This window comes from Dermacentor variabilis, chromosome 9, assembly GCF_050947875.1.
Source record: "Dermacentor variabilis isolate Ectoservices chromosome 9, ASM5094787v1, whole genome shotgun sequence".
Taxonomy (NCBI): Eukaryota; Metazoa; Arthropoda; class Arachnida; order Ixodida; family Ixodidae; genus Dermacentor; species Dermacentor variabilis.
Window position 1 is genome coordinate 118,934,689 of NC_134576.1, and position 18,604 is coordinate 118,953,292.

An 18,604-nucleotide genomic window follows, 5' to 3' on the forward strand; every position below is an offset into this window, starting at 1 on the left:
GACTATATAAGATATAAGACCCGACTGTGCCTTTTTTTTCCCATGCTCACAGTGGAATCAGCTGTGCAATGATCGTCATGCATGACCAATACATGTGCATAGCTTCATACACATATATAGCTATACATTTGTATATGTAACGTGTAGCCATGAGAAATGCTTCCTTCACTTATAAATTTCATGGAAACCAATGCCACATGGCATGAAAAGTTGTTGGGATTAAATGTAGGTGTACGGCTCTGCGCTACAGAGCGGCTTGCTTGTCGCATTAAACGAGGTCAGGAAGCGATACGCAAGCTTTCCAATTTTACTGAGAACTGTGCAATTCCATGGCACCAAGGCGAAGCATTACTTGGGCAAAAGTTTTGCGTGGCCTCTTGGATTGAGACATTCCATTTTTATCACAGCAGGGTGTGCCACCACCTCGGGAGCCACAATGTTGGCAATAGTGCAGCCATGTACCGCTTGTCACCAGACAAGCAAAGTGTGCGGTGGCCCAAGCTGAACTGCAAAGCTAAAGCCAGGCTTTGTTGTACACTGCACTGAACTTGACTCGAGTGCCAGAGGTGCAGCTGGTTGCAAAGAAACACCTGTTAATGGTATCGACTCACCAGTGTGGCAACGAGACAACGGATATTTAAAAGTGCCCAGTAACGAAATGTCATGCGTGTTTCGGATGCCACCTAGCATTTGTTTCTGTGTCCAGGTGTTTACATTTAATTTGATTCTACCAATAAGTATGCAAGTCCAATAGTTAGCAAGACATTTGCATTTTAACCACTCAGCTGGTTCATGCAAAATCATGGACACATGCGTGTAAAAGCGCAGTTGTATTCTCTGGCACAACAATCTAGTCTCTCATCAGAATCAATATCATCATTCAGATGCACAGCTGTCAAACTGTGAACATTAAAGTTTATAAAAACCTTGCTACACAACAAAAAAAATGAAGAAAGAGCCATAGCAGATATTTTTTCCCTTGCAGACACATTTTGTGGACACACACACACACACAACACACACACACACACACACACAACACACACAACACACACAACACACACACACACACACACACACACACACACACACACACACACACACACACTTTAACAAAGATGATTTACCATCAGATTCAGCACACCAGCAGCAGCAAACTTGCACAAGCTGACGAGAATGAACTGTCTCTAGATCAAGGCATCTTTTTTCAGTAGCTTTGCTGTTGCTGATTTCGCCTGCTTCTGGAACTTGTCTGCACAAATTTGCTCGAAGCAAGAGCTCTCTGGTGTGCTTTCACCATCAAAAGACTTTCAAGGGTATCTTCAGGTACAGGTAAGCAAAACCTTTTCTTTTTTCTTCTTTCTTTCTTTTTTTTCTTGCAAACAGAATTTAGTTTTTGTAAAACTTTATGCACCTTTGTAAAATCATAGAAAGAGTTTAAATTTTTGACGTTCCTGGAAAATTTGGAAGAGTTGGCAGATGTGCAGAGGTGCCAGCACTTTAGAACAAAAATTATTCGTTGAGTATCGGTTGGGTACTAACCTGGTCAACATTTGTGTTCTTTGGGACCAAGATTGCAATGTTGCTGCTGATTTTCTTGCACAGAGCAAACGTCTGGTATGTGTAACAGGAGTTAAGGATAGAAGTTCAAGAGCACAGGACCAGCATGCTACATCGATTGGTGTGCAATGATTTCAGGATTGAGTTGAGCATTGTAGTTCACTTGAAAAAATGTCAAAGCTTTAGCTAGTATGTTTTCAATACATTATGAATCTGCCTAGTGCCTAACTTGCCCAATAAAAATGAAGCTTTTAATTTGATGGCACACACAATGCTAACTGTTTTCTGCCAAATGAACGACAATAAAGTTTAGAAAGAGTACTTCACATGTCTAAATTGACGTAACGTTGCTGCCCTTTAATGTCCTTCAAGTACAGCAAAAGGATATAAGTCTGGCTTCATGTCCTTCAGGTCAAAAGTTCCCTTCCACTGGTACGAGGGCCCTCCCCAAGGAAGGCTCAGGAAAACTACATCGCCACGCAGTCGTGGAGCGACCTCCAGGAAGTCGGCAACGATAAACTCGATCTTGTCCACCACACCATACACGGATGCATTGTTCCGCGCAAGCTCCACCTTCTTGGGGTCGATGTCCACAGCTATCACTGCAAGGGAAGACACGGTGGCGATTGGTAGCAAGGCTGGAGTAAACCAGCACTGTAAGATGATGAACCACAGGTGAATTAGTTATATAGCGAAACTGTGAGAGTAGAGCAGACAACCACAGTTCAGGTGATTGAAATGCTTTGGTAATTTAATTATATTGATTATAATGTTGGAATTTATTATACCAACCTGCAGTAGTGGCTCAGTGGCTATGGTGCTTTGTTATTGAGCAAAAGGTCATGGGTTCAATTCCTAGCCATAATAGTAGTCACATTACGATGACAGTGGAATCTAGATATGCTGGTTCACTTAGGTTTAAGAGCATGTTAAAAGAAGCCCCCTGGTAGTCAAAATTAGTAAACTCCCAACAATATATCTCATAAGCACATTCTTGCTATCACACAAGGGACTCAAAAAGAAAACACTAAATAATTTTCCACTGACATTCATTAAAAATTCCACATTTTCAATTTTCTGATGATGGGTTAATTATTAGAAGAGAATATGAAGGGTCAAAGTACCATTTTTCGAATTTCGTGCCAAAACTCCAGCGCTGGTACTTCAGTGTGATCTCATGGATTTCAAGACATACTTCTTTTTCTTTTTAAAAAATTTTATTTGGGCAATAGTTGCACAGTACAAGTTCAGCCTTTTGCAAGTTAAGAATGCACTGTAGTGCATATTTTACCCAAGCCTGCAGAAACACCGTCAAAATCCGTTAAGTCAAAGTGAGCTGATGCAGAAACTTTAAACTTTAAGCCTCTTTTCAGAACAACAGCAATCTTTCTTTCTGGTATTGTAGTTGGGCAATCTGCTACTGTTGAATCTCATTAAGTCAAAGTAGTGCTGTGGTCCTGTCAAACCGATGTGCATTTCAAAGTTCAAAAATGCCCAGTAATTCGAACGCGCACGCATTTGTGACAGTTAATCTGAACATACTGCGCCATTGATTGTGCACTTGGCAGCAGTGCAACCCGGCAGTGCAACTGTACAGTGGCTGCTGCTTCCGTTTTCCGTTGCAAGTGCCATATTTTGGCACACATAACCAAAAATTTAACAGTAAGAATCGAAGAGCAAGTTATACGTAAGTTATACGTAAGTTATACGCAAGTTTTTCCTTAGTGTGTGGCTTCACGGCAGCGCGGCGCATGCTGCCACGAAGCCACACTTCCAGAAGTCGTCACACATGTTTGTTAACGCAGTCAGTGCATGTGACACACAATGCCGTGCTTCACGTACATCTTCCATTCAATGAGCTTTCTTTATTTTGCACAAATTTTGGGGTCCCTTTGAGTTTGAATTATGAAGATTAGACTAGAATACAGCTTGAATGACTTTTCTCATTAGGGCTCCTTTAGATTCCATGAATCAGTAAACCATCATTGTAAAATTACATTTCGCAAATGAATTAGTTATGAGCAAGTAATGAGTGAATGAGCTGTGTTAGCACACAGCTCTGTTATAATCAGTGCAGTTTAGATGATCAAAATATTTCAGTAATAAGCAACACCTCAACATACTAAGTGCACCCATTTCGTTTCCTTTCCTTTGATCCTCTTTCTTTCTCTTTCGAAATAAAAATAATCATGAGAAGCTTTTCTGTTGTGCTGTAGCAATGGCAATAATAAACAGCCCTCCTTTCTGCAGAGGCAACATATTATCGTCACTTGAATACAGTACGAAAATGCAACAATAATGACAAGAAGGAAAAATTTGCAGTAAGTTGTAACTGCAAAAATTTAGTGAGAATAGCCCATTAGAGCTAATCACACTGGCCATGGGGTCACTGACTCTACAGCAAAATCTGCACAAATATGCACAACGAAAGCACTAGGGTCAAGCACTAAATTGAGTTGTCTTATCCCAAGAAGACAACTCTACTTCAGAAAGTTGACCAATAGACGACTGACAGACCTGTAAGATCTTGACAGTTTTTCTAATCAGCAGATAACTGTGGGAAAAGATAACGGCAGTGGTGCAATCAAAGTGAGGCAGGCAGGGATGGCTGAGTCAGTGCACGTTTGCGAAAACAGCAGTAAAAGAACCCGAATATTTTGATTCAACATTCGTTGATGAAGGGTTGCCACATTCTTATGTCAAGGAACCAGTGACTCACCATGGCAGCTTGCCAGGGCAAACTGGATGCTGTTGCCTCCCGCGCCACAAAAGGCATCGATGACGACATCTGCCTTGCAGCGCTTTGCTATGTGCTTGGCGATGCCTTCAGGTGTCACGGAGAACCAGGACTCTGGGCACAGAAGAATAGACTGGTTAGTCACGGGAGGATTGCAGCCTAGATCACAACCGGCAAAAAGGTTGAGTGTCGCAAATGTTACCAGCTGCCAAAAAAAGTAAAAAGAAACACCTTGTTCCTTCGACAGAGGGTGAAGCGCCAATGATGTACCAGGCTTGCGTAACAAACTTCTTCCTGCACTCCAATTTATAAGAAACGAACTACGAATCCTGCAATATTCATAACAGTTTTTTTGAAAAAAATGTAGTAGTGTTTAAAAAATCCAAAGCCCTGACCAAGCATTTTCCGGGGCTAAAGCAATATTACATTTAATAGCTTTAAATTAGGACACCTGTTTTTGTCAATGAACAAACTATCTGCACTTTACATGAACATGAAATGTGTACAGGAGCACTAGGTAGCTCCTGGTCGCAATACCGTCATGGTTGTTCCACTGTCGTCATTCTACCTTCGTGATCGTACTCTCGTCATGCCGTCGTCGTCATGCCTACTACTCTGACCCAGTGGCCCCCATTGTCTACGTAATAGATCGGGCCACTAGGTATGGGTTTGTGGCCGTGATGTCGTCGTGGTCATTGTATCTTAGTGATTCCAGCTTTGTCGTCTGACTCGCCAAGCCATTGTCATACATTCATTATGCATTTCTTGTCCCACCGCCAGTGTGATGCAGTCATGGCCATGCAATCATCTTCATTACAGCTTCGTAATTTGACTCATCATGCTGTCGTCGTCACCCCTTCTACTCCGACCCGGTGGTCCCAGTTGTCTAATAGCTTGGGCCACTACATATGTGCTAGGTATGTGTTCGTGGCTGTGATGCCTTCGTGGTCGCTGCATTGTAGTCATCCGACTCTCATCATGCCATCATCATAATGCTGCCGTTTAATCATTGTCATCACTTCAGTAACGTCATCCCATTGTTGTCATACTATGTTCATCATTCCATCGACGTCATTCCATCATAATCGTGCTGTCGTCACTCAATTTTGATTATGCTGCCGTTGCCATACCAATGTAGTCATTGCATCATTGTCATTATACATACGCTATCATGCATCCGTTGTCGTCTGCCGCCACGGTTGTACCATCATCGTCATTCCAGCTTCTTCATTCGGTTGTCAACATGCCGTTGTCATCAAGCCATCTTCATCTCATTGGCCTCATGTCGTCGTCATCATCATTCCGTTGTTTAATACTACACTTTTGCATAATTTAGCAATTGGCACATCATTGTCACTATGCAGTCGTTGTTATACCACCTTTGCTGTTCCATCATTCCTTCTTCGTAATTCTATCATCACTGCGTCGGCGTCATACAGTTGTTATCATGCTGCTATGCTCATGGGCAACCTTGGCAAGTGAGTGCCATTGCAATGTGAGATGATACTAGAGTATGTCACATATAGCCGAAGCAATGAAGCTTCAGAATTAACACTACACGTGTTAGATAAACGTGACTTCAGGAATACGGTCTGTCGCTACATTGCTTGAATGCTATTCGCATTGCCGTCAAGAGTCATAGTGAGACGAGTTCTGCTGCAATTTTTTGTTTTGTTCACGTAAAATGTAGTAAAACAAAGCAAGAATTCTGCCACAAGTAAACAAGGCTCCGAAACAGAAATGAAGCAACACAAAGTCTTACCTTCGTCCAGTTGAATGCCTTTGTCAAACTTGGAGAAGAGCCTGTACCGCTGCATCCAGTACTTGGTCAAGTGCGGGTTGTCCCGAATGTAGCTCGGCATTGTGGATGTGCCAGGGGAGTCAATGGGAAGCAATTCTGCACAACAGTCCAGCATACCTGTCAGTTCTCATGACCGGCTTCTCGACATAAAGACAATAGAAGCACTGGACTTGGTGCCGTGTGTGCAGACGCGTGAACGTTTAAGAACGAAAATGAATTTTCCTAATCATGTTGCTTGGTTCTCCGCAATATGGTATCACTTGGCCACAACACGCCTCCACACATTATCTCTCCATTCATGTGATCTGAGATTTTACAAGGTGGTGCATGAGCAACAAATTTACACTACAGGACACTTTTTACTTCCTAAATGAGGCCCATTAAATTTAACAAGACACGTAATTACCTCATAATGCAAGACCTGGAGGCTGGGCGAGTCGCCATGTAGTGCAATATCTGAGTGACATTTAAGGACAGAAACACAGACGTCTTTCTCTACGGGTCCAGTTTATATTTTACACTGTTTCCAAGTACATTATCCTTGAAGTTTGCCTGAACTGTAGAAGAAATAATGTAAATAAAACAAATAAATGCATCTTTTTTTAATATACAAACAACGCGGCATCAGAGAGATTTGTCTGTTAACAAGTCAACCGGTCACGACAAGTTGCCTCATCATTGGCAGCTTGTGGGGTGTCATTGTTCTGTGGAACACAGTAGACATAGTGGTGCAAATACAAAAGGGTGTTTGTTGCATCTTCTACACAAGCAAGCTAGTCAAAATACATTTGAAGAATACTAGTTCCTCGATTGAGACACGCTGAGGAATCAACATACTTCGGCTCGCCACGTGAGTATATTGAGCGAGTAACATTCGTCTATGCAGAACACTGATGCCTATGTTGTTCACCCGTGCAGTCTTGCAAATGGAGGTGCATTTGAGCATTCGGGAAGCCCTCAATAGGTCAGTCCTGCAGAGCACAGCCCATACTTGATTCCCCTTGCGTCTGGGAGGAAGTGTGTGTCACAGAAGCAATGGGGAAATTGGGGAAGAGGTTGTGGTGCCCCCACTCCGCACTGCCTGCCCACACAATACACTGGAAGATATTGGTGAGCGTGCCACCCAAGCTAACGAGTTTTAAGATAACAGCGGCTACAACGAGGTATTGTTAATTCCTACATGTGCTTTACAGAAAACCTGACAGTTCATAAACAATGGCGGCACTGCAACGTGAGAGAGGAACTTCACGGCAGAGGCAACAAGAGCGGATGTGTTCTTCATCGTTCTGAGCTTCAAAAGATTACCTTCAACAAAACAATGGCGAGAACTCATCTGAATGTATTCATCGTTCATTTCTACAAACATTCGTGCAAGTGGAGTTAGCGATAGTGATACTAATCATGCAAGCAAGATTCTTTTTAACAGATTAAGATTCACATACGGTGAATCCTTGTTATTCAGTGCTTCTGAAGGATTACTGCTACTTGAAAATTGTCAAGAATGCATCCCAAAAGCACCTGTATTTCTTGTCAACAGAGCTCGTGCAAGTGGAGTTAGCAATGACTGCATTTGAGTGAGCTCCTTTTCACACATCGTGAAGTGGGGATGGCTATACCTCCTTTTTTTTTTTTGCCAGTGCACAACCTGGCATCACCATCACAGCATCTCCATGAAGCCACATTTAGAGCTATACAGTCTACACTCCACAGAAAGAACAGCGAACAATTCCATGCCATGCAATCTTGCGTGAAAGACAAAAAGGTAATGCGTAATACACACCTTTCATCTCTTCTTGTGATTGCTGCAGTGCTCCCTGTTTACGCAACTTCTTGCGCTTCTTCTTATTCGCCACGTGGGACTTGGCTCCTTCGGGACCCAGCTTGATTCCCCTGAGTGCGAAAGAGTTGTAGTAGCAGTAATGGTAGCAGCACTTGCAGTAGCAACACATGAAGTGCGTTAGCTCTGACAGAAAATGCAGCAGCAGTAGTTGCTTCGATAGCGTCGCTACTACCATGACTAATACCATAAAATATTGATATATCACTGGGTACGCTAGTCCAGTATGTATATATTCCTGACCTTTGCAAGAAGACCAATCAAAGAAACCTCAACTGCTTACCTAACTAAAGTCAATGTCTCAATGACTGCCCAAACAGCCGCTCGTAAAGAGGGAGCCGAATCAACCTCTAAATGTCATGACTCTCTTTTGGAAGCTTGGCTGGAGAATAGTATTCGACTGAGCTGGTTGGCTCATGGCCAAGGCGAGTTTGAACAGCTGAACTAAAATGCAGGACAAAGGGAGACATCCTTGTATGTCTCCTTTTGTCATGTGTTTGGCAAAGGCAGCTGTCGCAGTCAGGGCACTGATGAATACAAGTGCCTTTGTCAAAAGGCATTTGTCTTCTTAAGAGGATAGGCTTCACTTGGCCTTGATAAAAAGACAAGCCTTCTTTTTGAAATGATAGCTCCATCTGGACTATTCTTTAATAAAGTTTCTTCTTCTTCTTCTTCTTCTTGAAACTTTCCTTTCTTGTTCACCCCTTGTCGATCACTGTAAATCGACATGTTCCTGTGACCCCTCTGTCTGTCTGGTCACGTCCACTCTATAGTGCCTTTGAACAAACACTAAAACTGATTTTCCAACATTCTTCACACGAATCCCTGAAGCATGTTAGTGAAGTGCAGAGACCACTTTAGTCGAGGTGTGGCACTGCCATTCACTTTCTGCGGATAAAGCAGGAGTGTTACGTGGAGGAATGTCTACAACTACAAAATTTCAGCTTGTGTGTATGCGGATCACTCTGTATGGAAACACCTCATCGTGCTAAGCATGGATGGCAGCAACAACACTGGTAGCGACATCTTGTGACGCTTTGTCCAATAACAATACATACATGAATCGTTTTGTGTGTTACCATGGGTGTTCTCTTTGAAGCAACATGTAAGAAGAAGAGACTGTACATTCATTGCATTGTTGGCGATGCTTTTAAGTAGAATGTGGTTTAGTTACTCTATTACTGCAATAATAGCTCTCTCGCCTCTCTGGTTAAGCTCTGCACCACAAGATGGCACCACCAACCCAGCTGCTCGTGTTTATGTCACCAGTAACTCAGCGTTCCTTGAATGGTCATTACATACCATATTTGCACGATTCTACCGCGCCACCATTTGTAATGCGCAGTTATATTATCGCCCAAATATCAAAAAATATAACTTGGTGCCGATTCTACCACGCCCATCAAGTAACAAAACCTGAGCCAGCGCGTACCGTGTTGGAACTATGTTATAGCACATACAAAGGCACACAGACGTGCACACAGCTGAACCTTAGTGGCTAGCCGCTATCGGAGTCCAATGACACCTCCTTTTCACTGTCTATCAACCACGGAAAGTTATTTCCAGTTCTATTTATAGCATTAGAAATGCCCCACTTGCTGAAGGCTCGTGCAACCACCGCCTGCGGGAGGGCATTCCAAGCACCATGGATACAGTGTACTAGAATACTGTGCCATGGACCTACCTTGCGATGCCTCCGAGCATCGCTTTCTTCAGATGACCTATTCAATGGCAGTGTGGGTAGCTACCTTGCATTGAACTTTTTTTTTTAGTAAGAATCAGTTTCATTTTTGATTATGAGTAGAATTAGTTACGATTGTAACACGCATGCAAATGTGAACGCATCTTGTATTAAAGAAAGTGTGCATTAGAATCGTGCAAATACAGTATACAGACAAGCTACGGTATTTATTTGAATATAAGGTGAGGTTTCTCTTTTCCCCAGAAACCTTGGCCTCAAATCTTTGACCTCAAAGCAAGATCAAGACTCAAAGCCCACTGAAGTGCTTCAAAACATCGCCGATCACACACGACACTTGCCTGAAAAAAAAGTTATATGAAGATTTAAATAACTCACTTTAGGCTTTCCTTCAGAGACAGTCCGTATGATATGAGGGCTTTGAATGCATCATCCTCGTCCGAGTTTATGTCCTCTTCGTGACTGAAAACAAGGAGGGCATAGAGCTTTCTTATGACAAAGCTTGTGACATCATCAACTAGTGCGGAAGGCAATCTCAGCCTTCAGCCACATTCAATCGCTTTGCAGACTTCCCCAATCCATGGTGCAAGTTAATTGCTACCATGGCAGGTGTGGGCAAATAATACAAAACAACAGCTTATGCTCCAGACAATATTTCTTGCTCAGACAATAGGAAATGCTGCACTAAGCTGAGGGCTGTTTTCTCTGTAAAAGATAGACGTTGAAAGGGGAACCCCCTCCCCTCTCACTGCTCATGGTCATGTGATGAGCTCCTTCGAAGGAGCAGTTAATCTAAAAGGACTGAGAAAGCTAGAGAGACAGAGCAAGCTCACAGCAACCCAGGCTGTTCTCCTTGAAGTTTTACCCTTATATACCTAATGTTCACCCAGTGAGAGGGCCACTCTTATTGCTGAAGAAACAGGTACTACTCTGGCACTTCCCTGTGAACCAGATCCAAGCACCTGCTGCGGTGTCGGTAGGAAATGAAGAAACCTAAGTGCACCCTCTCCCAGTTTCACATGCCTTGCACACGGCACAGTGCAATTGCGTGCAACCTCATCTTTTCTGGAATGTGAACCAAGTGTGCAAATCCTGCATTCTCTTCATTAGATATCGTCCCTCACTCCCATAAGTTGAGGCTGGTGGTGAAGAACACCTCAGAACTTCAGCCGCTTGATCACTATTTCTTGCCAACAGTGGTTCACGGATGGTGTGATCCTGACCCTGTTTCATCAAACGTAGCAGCTGAGATTGCATACATTTACAGGGGCCATAGTCTCAGTTCGTCACTTCCACTTTTAACCGCTGGCTTAGGCAATCAGTATTTGCTCAAAATTATGGATATGCATAAACAAGCAATGAAATTTTCCACTGGGTACAGCTTATGCACGTCCACTTCAGTGCCAGTAAACCGTTGCAAGCATTGCTGAGAACGTACTGGCATCCAAGCATCAGACTGCTCACTTCATAGCAATTCCGGCGTGTGGGCTCAAGAGTCTATGCGCAAGGCAGAACCAGCGACAAGGAGCTTGCTGCATCAGTAAAACAGGGTCAACAATGCGCAGGAGGAGTTTTGGCGTCACAGCAGATAGACAAAGCCCTTTAATGCAACCCGGAGAATTCTGCCAGTGTACATGTCGGCACCTACATGTTTACTCAATATAGGGAAGGCTATCTGGGACAGCAAACCCCAACAGGAGGAGGAAGGCAGGAAAAATACATGATCATGGTCATGACATTCATCAGGCTTAAAATTTTTCTCATTCCTTTAAGAAACTGACTTATGGTAATTCACAAGCTCTAGTGTATTTGCATCAGTTCCACCACCTTTGCCTCACCGGTAAGGCAGCAGATAGCCAATGTGCTCATTTGTGCTTCTATTAAGGTCGCGGAAAATAAGTGTAGGTGCTTGTTCACATCTCTAACCTGGCTGACCTGCAAGGCTCTAGAATCCCGCCAAAAGCTCTACCCACAAACCACATACATTCCCGCCTCAATTCATAGGCAGAGTCAATCAGAAGGGGGCAATCATCAACCCCTACCCCCCTTTTCACAACCCACCATACTTTTGCAATGTGTGGCATTGTCATTTTCTGTCTCAAGAAATTTGTGATAACTTTTATTGCAATGGCAATTACATGACACACCAGGCAAACTTTCACCATCACAGTGATGTTCTGTATGACGTCCAAGTGGCCTAGGCGATGTATGCTGCGAGTGCGAGAGTGAGCCCAGAAGGATGGAGGCTAGATGCGTGCCGAAACATGGTTCTTAACGAAGTGTACAAAGTGGCACCTCCTCCTTTCCACAATCACTCTCTTGCCGCACGCCAAATGTAAGGGGTCACGTTATCTTAAGAGCGTGCGCCTGCACCTCTAGCTCGATGCGGGGCTGAGTGCAAACACGGCCCATGTGCCATATCTTGGAGGTAGGTTTGCCAACTCTTGAGTGGACAAAGTCGCGAAAGGGGGTTAAAAAAAGAGGTGCGGGGGCAGCTGGCGACAACGGCCTGCTCAGTGCCAGGAGCCGCCAGTCTACGAGCATAAAGTTGAACTATTTTGTTTAGTCCTACCATGTCTCGATTTACAGCGACCGATACAAACAAAGGTACTGTAAACAGCTGGGGCCTACAACAGAACTAGAACCATGATGAAAACTAAATCGCCTTTGTGCTTGTGACAATGCAACAGAGCACAAAAAAAAGAAGAGTATGCAAATGAGCTGTCAGGGATTATAAAAAAAATCTGGTGTGTTTATTGTTATCTTGCAACAAAGAAAAAAGCATTACGTTAGGACATTTGGCCATCTCGACTGGCTCAAATTGGGACACGGGACATTTTCTCAAAAGTTGGGACTGTCCCAATAAATTTGGGACAATCGACAACCCTAGCTGGAGGTAATCTGCGACTGGTGCAGGGCCTAAGGACAAGCTGAGATGGTTACATCTCTTTCCGTGCACTTACTGTCGGAGGTCGTATAAGCTGACTTGTAGTCAAGGCACAGTCGAACTAATGAAGTAAGTGGCAGCACGAAACATAAAGCCTATTGTGTGACAAGATTTTCTCTTGGTAGTCTGTTCTGGAGTGTGAGTGAGCTACGACGACATGAAAGTATCAGAGTAAATTAAGTGAAGGCTTTTGTGCTCATGCTTTCTCCCTGAGTGACAATGTGGTCCTGTGGACAAGAGATCATGGTTGAGGAACAACCTTGCAGGGCAGCCTACTTGCAAATTATTTGCAAGCGGTCCTTTATATATTGCCTCAAAAAATAGGTTTCCACATAAAAGTTATTGCGCTAAAGGTTTGGTGGGCCGATGGGTGGCATCAGCCAACCAGGCCTGGTAAGGCCCCTTCCCTTGCTTCGGCCGCCGCCGGGCAAGGGGGACATCGAGGCACCCTAATTCAAGGACGAGAACTGGCTCCTCCACTGTCTTCTCAACGGCCACGGCGCTTCATCGAAGGATTAGAGGTGCACAGTGGATGAGCCTTCCTTCTCCCTTCTCAAGTCGCGTGCACACGAACGCGACAGTAGTTCACCGTATGTTTTGGCTACACTTGTCCTCAACAAATCTGAACCTGTTTCCGGCAATTTACGTTCCACCAATGAACCCAGAAGTACATGTGGCAGCAGCCATCTTTCCCTCTCCCCTTAATACGATGCGTCAAACATTTACATGCACTCTGTGAGATGAAGTTCCTGTCGCATTAATGCCAGTTGCTGAGCCGTGCTCCCCACGAGGGTAGCAGAAAACAGTGCTGGTTTCCTTTCCTCTGAATCACAACATATATAATAATGCGATTTGCCCTCATAGCGCATTATCGCCATTTACGTGAATGCAACATGCTAACAACTCAATGCCATGCGTCAGTTGTTGCATTTGTGCAAATGCCAGCAGCGACAAAATGAGCCCCATCTTTTGTTGCACGGAGCCAGAGAGACGGAGTTCATTAAAAAGGTGCCTTTGGCTATTATTTCTAAAGTGCTATTGTTGCTGCAGCTGTCCTTTTTTGATGCAGCTCCTACCACAAGCAGTGCAAAAGGCAGACAGTCATGGTACACAGCTCAGACAGGTAGCATTCATCTTTTCCGGAGATAACAGCTTTGGCATATTTGCTGGGCTTCGCACAACAGCTAACTTACAGATATGTGGAAATGGTCTATTTATTATATGGTTATAGGTGGAAAAGGGGAAAAAGAAAGGTGAGCCCACTCTCAGTGCCGTCAACATGCAGTCATGCTTGCCCTTGCATTTTTTTAAATATAAAATTAATAAAATGATAAAATACTTGTGTATGAAAGTTTGTTAATTTACATGTCAAAGGGCTCTGTTGACACGACACGAACAACGTATATGCACGCGTAGGCTGCCATTAAAGCCAGATCAAAGGAATCCAAAAAGCTAGAACGTTTGGCGTCTACCACGGCATGTTCGATGCATTGCGACTGGCTTCACTGTTATTGGCAGTTCACTTCCCTGAAGAGGAAGGTACAAGGATGCACTGTGAAACACTAATGTGAGATTTTGGAATGCGATGGTGCAACCCAACCAATATGCACCTATTGCTATTTTCTGAAAGCATCCAAACATCATTCAACGAGACCTTTTTGGGGCAGCGATCTACCTTTTTTTTTTCTCACTCCAGCCACCCCTAGCACACCTTTGGTTCCGCACACACTCAATGACGCAGCCCCTATTTCCTACATACTCTTGTCCCTAAATAAAACTAGTGTACGCAAGCCGCTTGCACCCCCTAGTCTAAAACTCTATTCATCCCCTTTCCGAAGGGGCCTGCATTGGCTTCTGCAAAGCTCTGCACAACTTCAATATTCATATATTGGGCATCCCACATAACTTGTGCCGAAACTTAAAAATATGAAGTGCCACATAGCTGGACAGAAACAAGGTACGCAATGTTGTTTGTCATCGCTTGGGGCGAGTTAGATAATTTTCTGTATTTTGCCTAATTACATAATTAGGCTAAATTACATAATTAAGCACTGACACCAGTAGATCGAAGCTACTGGCAACAGCGTGCTCAGAAACTGTCACATCAGCAAGAACAAGCCGCGATTGTGAGGCATCTTCGGAAGGGTGCGCTGCTGCGTAATCTGCTACCGTGAACCCATCACATTACAGCAGCCCCATTTTCAAGAACTGTAGGCGCCTCGAAAAAGCAAAAACTAATTTGTTTGCAACATTCAGCGAGCCTCCATTTTCACATAACACGTAGGACGTGCACTCACCTCTTCTTTATCTTCACGGGCCTCTCGTCTGGAGGGTCGTCGCCGTCATCGCCATTTTTAATGTTTCTGCCGCCAGCACCACTTCCCCTAGAGCTCGCACTGTCAGAAGAGCCGGACACACCCTCCATACTAGAGCCTTTCGTTTTGCGTGAGCCTGACGAGCTGCCACCATCGCCGTCCTGGGAACCTGCCGGACACTGCTTGACACCATCAGAGTTCTGTCCATTGTGTTGCACCAACATGAAGTTCTGAGCACTCTCCACAGTCACTTCATCAACTTTTATTTCACTTCCGGCCTTGATTTCGGCACCTTCAATGATCACTTTGTCTTTATTATGCCTTTCGCTCTCCTCTTTGGTTTCGGAAGGTTCTTCGCAGACAACTTGCTGGTACTTTTCAAATTCGAGTCCACACACGCGGTCACAGTGGGCGTTCCACAGCTTCTGCCAAAGGCCCGCGTCTTTTGGCAGTTTAGAATCGCCTCGATGCATTGACGCCAGGATGTCGTCGCCTCCGGTGGGGCACCTTCGAAGACACTCGTCTGCATTTGGCAACGTCCGATCGAGTTTCACCGATGCCAAGAACAAGGGCTCTAAAAATTCGGGGTAGGTTTCTGTCCAAGTGTCCCACAGAAGGCGGCTGCCATTGCAAAGCCAGTATTCATCCCAACTGGGTAGTTCTTTGCCCTTAACTTTTGGAGAACGCTTGGAAGTGCCTGAAAGTGAGGTACCTCTTTAATTCAAACGGGAATTGATTACAGAAGCACTGAAACCATTCTTGAACATAGTAAGAAGACATTCCTAATATGTAGACAAGGCTGCTGTGAGCGTGCAAGCAAATTATTAGTCCACTGCATGGCAGCAGGAAACCTACAATCCCACATTGTAGGTTGCTTGCTCTATCCTGCAGCTATTGAGACCCTGTCTTTCCTTTTTTTTTTCCCCATCTGGTGCAATGTCAGTGGTGACGTCGCAGCAGGCACGATGACCTATAAACACCAACTGCTGGGTGATTCTTCATAACCATGCATAACTAGGGAGCAAAAGCTCAAAGCCTGTGCGTGTATACCCTTTTAGATCGTTTAAAAAGCAGCAGTTGTTAAAATGCACCACATCCCTCCCATCCCGTCGCTATTTGTTCATCGCCCTGGGGCACTTTTGTCAGACACCAGCCTCAATAGGTTATATAAGCTCAACATGGAAAAAAGAAAACAAAAGAAAGCAGCAATAGGCATTGCAATGCTAATGGCACCACCTCAGCTAAGATGAAACAATGGGAGAGAGTGAATTGGAAAACATCGCACTTCTACATATTTCTGTTTATGTTATAGGTGCTTTCAAAAATTTCTTTGGGAATACGCTCATTAAAGGATATTGCACTCATTCTAGTATGCTGCTCATGTTAAAAAAAATGTGTGTGGTAGGAACAGCAAGGTTTAGCCTAGCACTGAAGCTCATTGGAAGCGCATCTAACAATACGCGAGGTCGACATGTCAGCGTGACACAGCACGTAAGGCAATTGCTGCTGTACAGCGGAAACAGAGACCTGGGGTGCAATCTTGTACGTGTTCCAAAATCGAACGGAGGTGGTTCGTTCCACCGAGCCGCACACGATTGGTCAATTTGAACCGTGACGAATGCCATGACATCAATTGTGACGTGAGCCGTCACGTCTTGCTGCTGTCAATCATTCCGTGTCGTCTGCTATCAGACGAATGCAACGGAATGTACCGCCCATTTCGTGACTTAAAGAACGGACCACCTCCATTCGATTTTGGAACGCGTACAAGATCGCGCCCCTGGTAGCTGCAACAAGGCGTCTCGAAACACTCGCACCAAGAGAAGCACTTCCAGTAACTGGGTCGCGCCTCGACGGCTGACACGACGAGACCAAAGAAAAACCGCTGGCATTTATAGCCTGAAGCTTCCATTCCGTTCTCCTCAGACCACTTGCATGCACACAGCGGCAGAGCAGGAGCGGTAGCATTCTTGCGCACAACACTCATATAGCAGCGGAGGGCAGCATGCTGCCTTAGCTTCGCTGCAGAGCTGATTGAGCCGAGTGTAACGGTGCATCCATTCGGCTTCGTTGTTTTTCAAAGTCAAATGCAAGAGTATCTGTTGTATCCCTAGAGACCTAACCTACCTTGCACAGGCAGTCCATGCAGCACAGATACTGTGACAGCGCGAGAGCACCTGAAGTGTCAGTGCAATTGCTAGTTCAATAAAAAGTGTTTCAGGGCCCCTTTAAAGAAGCATCATTTTCCTGATAATGCACACAAATTAACAAGCAAGCATTAGGACATAGAATAGCATGCAGTGTGTGCACACTGGAAACCTTGTGTGGCATAGAACACACGAAGTCATTATTTGCTTACAATAGATAAATTCAACATTAATGAGCATATGGTGTGAAAGGGCCTATTACAGGCTTTCCTGGACAGCAATGCATTTGAAATTTCATTCACCCAGCACCAATTAGCAGGATGAACGCGCACAATGATGACTTTAACAGGAACACTCACATTTTTTGTTCTTCTTCGGCTTCTTTCGTTTGCCAGCCGATGCAAATTGCACAGGCAGGCCCATCTGTTTCATGAGCTTCACATCGCACTCATCCTTGAGCAAGACAATGTCCTCATCGACTTCACTGTCACCTTTCGTAACTGAGTCAGCGCCCACTTGCTCTGCAATGCTACAGTTGCTACCCTGCTTACCTTCTAGACGATTTACAGTTCCACAATAAGCTGCATTACAGGCATCTGTAGCCCTGTTCTCATTGTTGTTATCACTAGCAGATGCCAGACTACCATTTATCGCCTCTGAGTGGCACTGGACAGCGCCCATCTGCTCTGACGTAGCCAAGTTCGTCTGCTCTGTATCTGCAGGAATGGAGTCTGCATTTGTTGGCTCCGAATGCTGCTTGCAGCCATCCCCCTCACCGTCGTGACCAAACATGCTGTAGTAATGGTTGTACACCTCAAGGTAATGTTGCTCCCACACTTCCTTCCACAGCTCGTCGTCGGACTTCTGAGCAGCGGCAGCCGCAATTCCGTCATTGTCTTCCTCTTGTCCTCTCTTCTGCTTGTCTTGGCCACACCCACGAAGCTGTCCACAGTCATCTTGCACACCTTCGTTGGTGGTACTGCAGATGCCGTTGTTGCAGGACTGGTCACCCTGGCCAGAAGGCAATGTTGAGGCCACATAGTTCTCAACAAGACGAGTCTCTCCACTGAGTCTCCCATTTTCCAGCTGAGCACCAGCTCCAACAGGCTGGTCTGTAGAGGGTGCTGAAGAAGTATCTTTGTCTTCAGGATGTCCTCTCTTGTCAGCGCCATCTAGTAGTGTCACAGCATTATCTCTAGTAGCAGAAGGCATTTGGCCATCTGCAGAAGCGGCGCAGCTTTCCAGGTACTCCGGGGAGATGTACTCGCCATAGCGATGCACCCAAGACTGCCAGACGAGGTTGTCTCCGTTCTTCTCCCAAAAATTCTGCCAGTCGACCACAGTTGCTGGTGAGCTCTGATCTTCAGGCATGTCACAACACAGCAGCTCTTCGCTTTCTGTGGAAAATACAATAAGGGAGCAAAAAAGGTTCAAGCCTCCATGCTTAATGGCCAATGTAAAGCTCAACATGTGGCTGCTGCCTATGATAGCAGAAGCAACCTACGCAGCATCCGCTTCAGCATTTTATAGTTCATTCGATTGTAGAAGCAACAGGACTCCA

The 18,604-nt window shown here is 44.7% G+C and overlaps 1 protein-coding gene across 2 annotated transcripts in view; it reads right to left on the reverse strand.

The window, feature by feature from the left end:
- Tgs1 (Trimethylguanosine synthase 1) overlaps nt 1–18,604 on the reverse strand; it is a 28,713-nt gene that overhangs the window by 3,227 nt on the left and 6,882 nt on the right. For both annotated transcript variants that reach the window (XM_075669126.1, XM_075669127.1), the window contains exons 4-11: nt 17,403–18,440; nt 14,879–15,593; nt 10,013–10,096; nt 7,879–7,988; nt 6,060–6,194; nt 4,280–4,411; nt 1,946–2,162; nt 1,543–1,618 (exon numbers count right to left, since the gene is read on the reverse strand). In XM_075669126.1, coding sequence (XP_075525241.1) covers nt 1,543–1,618; nt 1,946–2,162; nt 4,280–4,411; nt 6,060–6,194; nt 7,879–7,988; nt 10,013–10,096; nt 14,879–15,593; nt 17,403–18,440 — 2,507 coding nt within the window. The remainder of the gene's footprint in view (nt 1–1,542; nt 1,619–1,945; nt 2,163–4,279; nt 4,412–6,059; nt 6,195–7,878; nt 7,989–10,012; nt 10,097–14,878; nt 15,594–17,402; nt 18,441–18,604) is intronic.